This window comes from Salvelinus namaycush, chromosome 35 (genome assembly GCF_016432855.1).
Source record: "Salvelinus namaycush isolate Seneca chromosome 35, SaNama_1.0, whole genome shotgun sequence".
Classification (NCBI taxonomy): domain Eukaryota; kingdom Metazoa; phylum Chordata; class Actinopteri; order Salmoniformes; family Salmonidae; genus Salvelinus; species Salvelinus namaycush.
In genome coordinates, this window is record NC_052341.1 from 3075086 (window position 1) to 3085705 (window position 10620).

General features: G+C 42.4%; 1 protein-coding gene across 1 annotated transcript in view; it reads right to left on the minus strand.

Moving 5' to 3' along the window:
- Positions 1-3883: 3883 nt before the first annotated feature.
- The window catches only part of LOC120029448 (tripartite motif-containing protein 16-like), a 19077-nt gene continuing 12340 nt past the window's right edge, over positions 3884-10620 (minus strand). The window contains exons 3-7 of the mRNA XM_038974656.1: positions 10030-10110; positions 9689-9841; positions 7895-8066; positions 5226-5321; positions 3884-4961 (exon numbers count right to left, since the gene is read on the minus strand). Coding sequence (XP_038830584.1) covers positions 4321-4961; positions 5226-5321; positions 7895-8066; positions 9689-9841; positions 10030-10110 — 1143 coding nt within the window. The 3' untranslated portion in view covers positions 3884-4320. The remainder of the gene's footprint in view (positions 4962-5225; positions 5322-7894; positions 8067-9688; positions 9842-10029; positions 10111-10620) is intronic.

The following is a 10620-nucleotide window of genomic DNA, read 5'->3' on the forward strand; positions in this document are numbered from 1 at the left end:
AGGAGAATTAACGTAGCAGGTTAGGAGAATTAAAGTAGCAGGTTAGGAGAATTAACGTAGTAGGTTAGGATAATTAAAGTAGCAAGTTAGGAGAATTAACGTAGCAGGTTAGGATAATTAAAGTAGCAAGTTATGATCATTAACATAGCAGGTTAGGAGAATTAAAGTAGCAGGTTAGGATAATTTATTTAGCAGGTTAGGAGAATTAGGTTAAGGTTTGGAAAAAAGCTTAGCTAAAATGCTGTACTCTATCTAGCCTCGAACATAGAAGCCATGAGTTCCGAGAAACCATCAATATTACCTCTCCAGAAACTGTGATTGCGTGCTCAAGCTAATCTCCGCTGCCTGTGAAGCTTCTGTTGGAGAGAAGGGTATCTTCAACCTAGGTTAACGCATATGTCAGGTGGCCACATCATGCCTGAAGAACCCCACAGTCTCCTGGGTGCCAAATGTAGGAAATTTCACTGGTCTTTCTTACCTTATTATTTTGCTATAAATTATTCTGAATGAATGAATATGATTTTAAAAGCAGGATTGACATTGTAATATCCCTGCTGCTGTATATGGATAAGAAACTACTTTCGTATTTAATGCAACATCCTGGCTCTTCACTGTTCTATTGTAGATATTAGGATCCATAAAGAATAGCGGCGGAGGGAACAAACTTGTATTCATTTTGTAATTCCAATAATAACCCATTAGGAACCTGTCAAACTAGTGTACACTGATCCAGAGTTCCTCTTTATTGACCTTTATGTGAATGGAAGCAATCAGTCGCTGTGAAAATGAAGACACACCTTTTAGTGGAGCGAGTTCGAGAGCTTCAAGATCCTTGGTGTCCACATCAAGAGTGTGCATAGCTGTCATCAAGGCAAAGGGTGTTTACTTTGAAGAATCTCAAATATAAAATATATTTTGATTTGTTTAGCACTTTTTTGGTCACTACATGATTCCATATGTGTTGTTTCACAGTTTTGATGTCTAACAATTTTTCTACAATGTAGAAAATAGTAAAAATCAAGAAAAACCTTGGAATAAGTAGGTGTCCAAACTTTTGACTGGTACTGTACATACACTGAAACCACAGCGCGCACACACACACACACACACACACACACACACACACACACACACACACACACACACACACACACACACACACACACACACACACACACACTCACTTTCACACTCACCACATACACTACTGCTACCGTCTATTATCTATCATGTTGCCAAGTCACTTTACCCTTTACCTATACATTGCCTTCAGAAAGTATTCAGACCCCTTGACTTTTTCCACATTTTGTCAATCACGGCGAAGCTAGAGAACATTAACAACCCCTAAGCTCCGTATTTTCCGCTTGCTGCCCCACCACCCCAGAAAGCACTGAGCTAGACTGAAACACCTGCCTTTTGGAGCTGCCTTACGCAAGAAAGCAAAAAAAGAGACCATGTTTAAGTCGCTCTGGATAAGAGCATCTGCTAAATGACTTAAATGTAAATGTAATGTTTGTATGAGGCTTTATTAACTTAATGATTTTGTTTTATATATATACACTGCTCAAAAAAATAAAGGGAACACTTAAACAACACAATGTAACTCCAAGTCAATCACACTTCTGTGAAATCAAACTGTCCACTTAGGAAGCAACACTGATTGACAATAAATGTCACATGCTGTTGTGCAAATGGAATAGACAAAAGGTGGAAATTATAGGCAATTAGCAAGACACCCCCAATAAAGGAGTGATTCTGCAGGTGGTGACCACAGACCACTTCTCAGTTCCTATGCTTCCTGGCTGATGTTTTGGTCACTTTTGAATGCTGGCGGTGCTTTCACTCTAGTGGTAGCATGAGACGGAGTCTACAACCCACACAAGTGGCTCAGGTAGTGCAGTTCATCCAGGATGGCACATCAATGCGAGCTGCGGCAAGAAGGTTTGCTGTGTCTGTCAGCGTAGTGTCCAGAGCATGGAGGCGCTACCAGGAGACAGGCCAGTACATCAGGAGACGTGGAGGAGGCCGTAGGAGGGCAACAACCCAGCAGCAGGACCGCTACCTCCGCCTTTGTGCAAGGAGGAGCACTGCCAGAGCCCTGCAAAATGACCTCCAGCAGGCCACAATCCTAAAATAACATGAAAAACATGTTAAAAAAGGTGTAGCTCAAAACAGGTGGGGATCTGCCCCACCCGCCCTGAGTGACGTGTCGCCACTGATATCATATCAGCTTGTATGTTTGTACTTTGCATTCTGAAAGTGTTCAAACACCTTGACTTTTTCCACATTTGGTTACGTTACAGCCTTATTCTAAAGTTGATTCAAATGTTTTTTTCTCTCATCAGTCCAGACAAAATACCCCATAATGACAAAGCAAAAACTGAAATATCAAATGTACATATGTATTCAGACCCTTTACTCAGTACTTTGTTGATGCACCTTTGGCAGTGATTACAGCCTTGAGTCTTCTTGGCTATGACGCTACAAGGTTGGCACATCTGTATTTGGGGAGTTTCTACCATTCTTCTCTGCAGATCCTCTCAAGCTCTGTCAGCTTGGATGGGGAGCGTTGCTGCACAGCTATTTTCAGGTCTCCAGAGATGTTCGATCAGGTTCAAGTCCGGCCTCTGGCTGGGCCACTGAAGGACGTTCAGAGACTTGTCCCGAAGCCACTCCTGCGTTATCTTGGCTGTGTGCTTAGGGTTGTTGTACTGTTGGAAGGTGAACCTTCGCCCCAGTCTGAGGTCCTGATGGCTCTGGAGAAGGTTTTCATCAAGGATCTCTCTTTACTTTGCTCCATTCATCTTTGCCTCGATCCTGACTAGTTTCCCAGTCCCTGCCACTGAAAAACAACCCCACAGCATGATGCTGCCACCACCATGCTTCACCGTAGGGATGGTGCCAGGTTTCCTCCAGATGTGACGCTTGGCATTCAGGCCAAAGAGTTCAATCTTGGATTCATCGGACCAGAGAATCTGGTTTCTCATGGTTTGAGAGTCTTTAGGTGCCTTTTGACAAACTCCAAGCAGGCTGTCATGTGCCTTTTATGAGGAGTGGCTTCTGTCTCACGACTCTACCATAAAGGCCTGATTGGTGGAGGGCAGCAGAGATGGTTGTTCTTCTGGAAGGTTCTCTCATCTCCACAGGGGCACTCTAGAGCTCTGTTAGAGTGACCATCAGGTTATTGGTCACTTCCCTGACCAAGGCCCTTCTCCCTTGATTGCTCAGGCTTGGTTTTTGCTCTGACATGCACTGACAACTGTGGAACCTTATATAGACAGTTGTGTACCTTTCCAAATCATGTCCAATCAATTTAATTTACCACTGGTGGACTCCAAGTTGTTGAAATGTCTCAAGGATGATCAATGGAAACAGGATGCACCTGAGCTTAATTTCTCCCATAGCAAAGCGTCTCATAGCAAAGGGTCTGAATACTTATGTAAATAAGGTATTTATGTTTTTTATTTTGAATACATTTGCGAACATTTCTAAAAACTTGTTTTCGCTTTGTCATTATGGAGTATTGTGTGTAGATTGATGATATATATATGTTTTTAATAAGGCTGTAGCATAACAAAATGTGCAAAATCTCAGATGGTCTGAATACTTTCCTAAGGCACTAAACATAACTGCCTCAATTACCTCCTACCCCTGCACATCAAAACGGTACTGGTACACCCTGAATATAGCCATGTTATTTTTTACCCGTTATTATTGTTCATTATTCACTGTGTATTTATTCCTTGTGTCACTATTTAAATGTTGTATGTATTTGTTTAACTCTCCATTGTTGGAAAAGGACCTGTAAGTAAGCATGTCACTGTTAGTCTGCAGAGCATGTGACAAATAAAATGTTACGACTTATGTGACAAATACCAAGCAGTTGACAAATACAATTTAATTTAATTTACTGTGGTATCTCTCAAATACAGTACATTCCAAAGTCACAGTTTGTAGTAAACAGTAACAGCAGTCGCAACATTTCCCAAAGAATTCCACCATTCAAATAGTCACAGTATCAAAACTTTTTTGCATCAGATTTAAACAAACAATATGAATAGAAAGTGACCCATCACATTAGATGTAACCTAACCACTGACATTATACCAAGATTAGTCATGTAACACAATAAGAATAAGAACAACCAATATACTCTCGGGAAGTATATTATAAATATTCAACTTTCCTTTAGAACATAATATACAGATCTAGTGAGGCTTCTTGTCACCTGATGAGGTTTTAGGTTTCTTTTTCCATTGCTTCCTGCATTCTGAATCTTTTCAGGCTTGACGGAGAAAATTACTACTACCGACAAATTGATCATTGTTCAACAACAAGAGTTACTGTGAAACGGCTTCGGGGTGCTACGTCAGTGTTCAGGGGTATTTTAGGGGGAGAGGAGCTTTTCAGTGGCAGCGGCGCTCCAGGTTCAACAAGCACTACCACGTTCTCCTTCTTCGACAGCCAGAAGGCTGGGTAGAGGGGCTCCAGAAACTCAGCCTTGTATTTGTGGATGAGGGTCATGCCGCCGACGTCATCCACCCCATAGAAAGCCAGTAATCCACGGCTATAGTCCACATAGACCCCAATACGTGTGAACTTGTCCACACTTAGAGGCGTCTCCACATCACCGTGCCAGGCAGAGAAGCTACGTCCGTTCCATTGGAGGCACCATGAGAAGTCATTGCCGGTGATGCAGCTGTTACTTTCAGGACCCTTGCGGTCGATGCTCTTGTAGGTGAGTCCAATATGCGTGCCCTCACCGCTCACGTCCACCTCGAAGTAGTGTCGGCCGACATAGAAGCTCTCTGTGGCCAGTACCTGGCGCCAGTTCTCAAAGCGTTCAGGGACGTCGGGGTACGGGTGTTGCCAGGGTGTGGTGTTGGTCACCTTCCTGTTTTCCTCAGTCAGACGCAGGAACTTATGGGCGGTGTCTGCGTCAAAACTCACAGGATTGGCATCTGCACAGCGTGAGAGAGAATAACATAACAGAAATTATAAAAGTAAAACAGAATCAATAACTTAGGCAAGGCCAACTTTACAGATTCAAACTACAATTACGTCATACAAAGATTTGGATATTTCTACAGAATATTATGATAACTACTTGACGTATTACTGTAATATTATGATAACCTTGAAGTACTACTGTAATATCATTCAAGTGATTTGAAGCCTTGTTTTGTTTGTGTATGGATGACCTCAATATGATAGAAGAGACTTACACTTTAGAAAGTCATCCCGCGTCTTTGGGTCTGGAACATCCATGTTCTGTTTTGCTGCGATTATTTCATGGACAGTGGTTTTTATCCCCATCATGTCTGGAGAGTAGAGAGAGAGAAATATAACATCAAATATATGTTTTATGGTCAGAAATAATCACATTGGCCTACTTCACTTTTTAACTCACAAGCATGAAGTTTTCATTTGAATGTAGCCATTTCTTTTTGCATGGACACTTTTGTGAATTTTATTAGGATCCCCATTAGCCAACGCCGTAACGTTAGCTAATCTTCCTGGGGTCCAACCCAATTAATAAGACATTACAAGCAATTACAAATGAAGACTTTACAAACATTTAACAAGTAGACAATACAGAGAGTTAAAATACCTGACAGGAAACACATTTAACATTCAGTTGATGCTTTCTATTTCCTGTCCAGTCATATGGTCTATCACATTAGATGTTCTTTCTATTTCCTGTCCAATCATATGGTCTATCACATTAGATGTTCTTTCTATTTCCTGTCCAGTCATATGGTCTATCTCATTAGATGTTCTTTCTATTTCCTGTCCAGCCATATGGTCTATATCATTAGATGTTCTTTCTATTTCCTGTCCAGCCATATGGTCTATATCATTAGATGTTCTTTCTATTTCCTGTCCAGTCATATGGTCTATCACATTAGATGTTCTTTCTATTTCCTGTCCAGTCATATGGTCTATATCATTAGATGTTCTTTCTATTTCCTGTCCAGTCGTATGGTCTATCTCATTAGATGTTCTTTCTATTTCCTGTCCAGCCATATGGTCCATCACATTAGATGTTCTTTCTATTTCCTGTCCAGCCATATGGTCTATATCATTAGATGTTCTTTCTATTTCCTGTTCAGTCATATGGTCTATATCATTAGATGTTCTTTCTATTTCCTGTCCAGCCATATGGTCTATCAGATTAGATGTTCTTTCTATTTCCTGTCCAGTCATATGGTCTATCTCATTAGATGTTCTTTCTATTTCCTGTCCAGCCATATGGTCTATATCATTAGATGTTCTTTCTATTTCCTGTCCAGTCATATGGTCTATATCATTAGATGTTCTTTCTATTTCCTGTCCAGTCATATGGTCTATATCATTAGATGTTCTTTCTATTTCCTGTCCAGTCATATGGTCTATCGCATTAGATGTTCTTTTTATTTCCTGTCCAGCCATATGGTCTATATCATTAGATGTTCTTTCTATTTCCTGTCCAGTCATATGGTCTATCACATTAGATGTTCTTTCTATTTCCTGTCCAGTCATATGGTCTATCGCATAAGTGTGATAGAACCAGGGATTGACCATATAACTGGACAGTACTCTAAGTGTGATAGAACCAGGGATTAACCATATAACTGGACAGTACTCTAAGTGTGATAGGGTCAGGGATTGAATCACCTGTTTCAGTGTGCTAGATGTTACATACTCTGAACATTTTCTTGTAACAGCGATTCCCTCACCCATCTTTATAACAATATTATCTATGTGTTCTGACCAGGATAAAGCTGCGTCCAACATGACGCCTAGTAGTTTAGTTTTTTCCACTTGCTCTACATGCTTTCTATTCATCGACAAATTCAATTGGGAATCATCAGCAAGCATATATCTTGAACCAAATACAATACATTTAGTTTTAGAAATGTTCAACACCAATTTGTTTCATTTCAACCCACTCAGACACCCTTCTTAGTTCACTGCTCAGTACATCTGTTAGCTCATTACATTCTGATGCTGCACTATACATTGTAGTCATCAGCAAACATTACCACTTTTGCTTTGTTCATTACTGAAGGTAAATCATTAGTAAAGATAGAGAGTAAGCAAGAAAGAACACATCGCTACACTGTCATTGTTATACTATGTCACCATGACAATCAAACATGCTGACTCACACAACTCACAGCTGGGTTTCCCTCTAGTGACACACAGCCCTAGATTAGAGGCTTTTAACTATTTTTATCTCTCTGACTCATCTACCAGTCTACTCCAGTCTACTCCAGTCTACTCCAGTCTACCAGTCTACTCCAGTCTACTCCAGTCTACCAGTCTACTCCAGTCTACTCCAGTCTAACAGTCTACTCCAGTCTACTCCAGTCTACTCCAGTCTACCAGTCTACCAGTCTACTCCAGTCTACTCCAGTCTACCAGTCTACTCCAGTCTACCAGTCTACCAGTCTTCCAGTCTACCAGTCTACCAGTCTACTCCAGTCTACTCCAGTCTACTCCAGTCTACCAGTCTACTCCAGTCTACTCCAGTCTACCAGTCTACTCCAGTCTACCAGTCTACTCCAGTCTACTCCAGTCTACCAGTTGTAACAAGGGCTCTACACCTATGCCACACTGCCTGAAGGATACCTCAGGTCTGTAGACAAGTTTAAACACACCCAGGTAGGGAATCCATAGATTATCTTTGCATCTGGGGCACAAAGCTGAAGTGTTGTTCATCACTTCCTCTCTACTTTCTATGTTTCTCTGTGACCAGCGTGAGGGATTCCTTTGCGTGCCGAGAACCGCCAACTGCAAGCTCGGGCCATTGTCTTTTTGCCACGAGTGGGTGAGCAGAGACTTGCAGAGGCTTGCCGTCAGCCACTATGGCAGTCTGCCTCTGCCAACCAGATGGTGACTCTGCACTCACCATTCTTGCAGGTCTCTTTGAGTGTCTCAATGTAGTTGGACAGCAGCAGCTCACACAGCTCCTGTGTGGAGGTAACAATCTCTCTGCTGAAGGAGTTGAGCCGGTCCATGAGGCCGATGTAGACCCCAGGTAGGGTGATGTCCGAGCAGTCCTTCTTCCACTCGGAGTACTCCTGTAAAACACACAACACACCTCGGTTCACTATTTTGTACACCGTTGGAAATTACTGATGAAATATCGCTAATGGCGTCCTGTCCAGGGGATGTAATTGTACATCAAGCTGTCTCATGCTACAGGAACAGGATATAGGTACCTGCCCTTATTGGCCTATTGGACAAGGCGTACTTACTTAGGTTAATGGGAACCTGAGTGAATACTAATGATGAAACATGGGTAAAACATTAAGTTAGTTTCTACCAGTGGAGGCTGTTGGGAGGCGCTATAGGGGCTCTTTGGAATGTCTGGAATGGAATGAAAGGAATGGAGTCAAACGTGGTGTCCATATATTTGATGCGTTTGTTTTCTGTTCCATTCCAACCATTACAAGGAGCCCCTCCCCCTATATCTCCTCCCACCAGCCTCCACTGTTTTCTACTTTAGTCGTGTTTCATGATTAAAGTAAATACGTAAGAGAGCAGCACATACGCACGTCAGGTTTGTTAGTAACACTATTGAGTCACGCGGCACTGTCCGACACCACAACACAACCAACACCGAATCCACCAGACCAGAGAAAAAACATCTTACCTGTAGGAAGTCCACCTGATTCATGTTTCATGATTAAAGTGAATAGGTATGATAGCAGCACTGTGGCTTGTGTTCATGTTGATGAGAACCACCTTAGATCAGTGAATAATCCCAATAAGCCACTTGGCAGTGGCACCACTTTATCAGAGTCCATGGTTAACCACCAAAATAGATTTTGCACCTGTAAATAAGGCTACTGTGTGTGCATTACCTACCACCATGAGAATCACCTTAGGTGAGTGACTAGAACTACTGACTTGGCACCACCTCTATCTCAGTCTCAATCCATCATAAACCACCAGACCAAGTGAGACCTCACCTGTAGGAAGTCCAGTAAGACCTCACCTGTAGGAAGTCCAGTAAGACCTCACCTGTAGGAAGTCCAGTAAGACCTCACCTGTAGGAAGTCCAGTAAGACCTCACCTGTAGGAAGTCCAGTAAGACCTCACCTGTAGGAAGTCCAGTGAGACCTCACCTGTAGGAAGTCCAGTAAGACCTCACCTGTAGGAAGTCCAGTAAGACCTCACCTGTAGGAAGTCCAGTGAGACCTCACCTGTAGGAAGTCCAGTGAGACCTCACCTGTAGGAAGTCCAGTGAGACCTCACCTGTAGGAAGTCCAGTGAGACCTCACCTGTAGGAAGTCCAGTGAGACCTCACCTGTAGGAAGTCCAGTAAGACCTCACCTGTAGGAAGTCCAGTAAGACCTCACCTGTAGGAAGTCCAGTGAGACCTCACCTGTAGGAAGTCCAGTAAGACCTCACCTGTAGGAAGTCCAGTAAGACCTCACCTGTAGGAAGTCCAGTGAGACCTCACCTGTAGGAAGTCCAGTGAGACCTCACCTGTAGGAAGTCCAGTAAGACCTCACCTGTAGGAAGTCCAGTAAGACCTCACCTGTAGGAAGTCCAGTGAGACCTCACCTGTAGGAAGTCCAGTGAGACCTCACCTGTAGGAAGTCCAGTAAGACCTCACCTGTAGGAAGTCCAGTAAGACCTCACCTGTAGGAAGTCCAGTAAGACCTCACCTGTAGGAAGTCCAGTGAGACCTCACCTGTAGGAAGTCGATGTCGTTCTTGTTCTTGGAGAGCTTCTCCACCTGCGCCTGTGTCTTCTTCAGCTCAGTGCACCTCTGCTCCAGGTGTACCTTGATCCCATCGGCCTGTCTCAGAGCCTGCTTCTCCTCTCCCTCCAGGATCTCCGTCACCTTTAGGTTGAAGTTTATTAGAAAATCTTGGTTTATATGCAGATTTTACAGAAACAAACAGTACATAAAACATACATCAAATGTGATGTCATACAATATATATATTTTTTAAAAGCAGGTAAAAAGAATAGATCAGGGACAGTGTATAAAACAGCTAGGCATATCACTTCATCAATAAATAGGATTACCTCTCTCTTGGCCCGCTCCACCGCAGCCTGGAGCACCGTAAACTGGTTCTCAATCACCTCACGGACCTCCGTCACTGAATTCTGCATGGGGAGATGGAAGAGGTGTTGTCAGGTCCGTTTTATAATTGTGTACACACTAGGTATATTTAGATATAGGGGCTGAGGTGATGGACAGACAGACAGATAGACAGACAGACAGACAGACAGACAGACAGACAGACAGACAGACAGACAGACAGACAGACAGACAGACAGACAGACAGACAGACAGACAGACAGACAGACAGACAGACAGACAGACAGACAGACAGACAGACAGACAGACAGACAGACATTGTTTGTTCTTGTGATTATGTTTTCCTGAGGTCCAAACTAAGTAACATTATTATACCACTACATATCTACAATACAATACTACATATAACATTATTATACCGTTACATATCTACAATACAATACTACATATAACATTATTATACCACTACATATCTACAATACAATACTACATATAACATTATTATACCACTACATATCTACAATACAATACTACATATAACATTATTATACCGTTACATATCTACAATACAATAC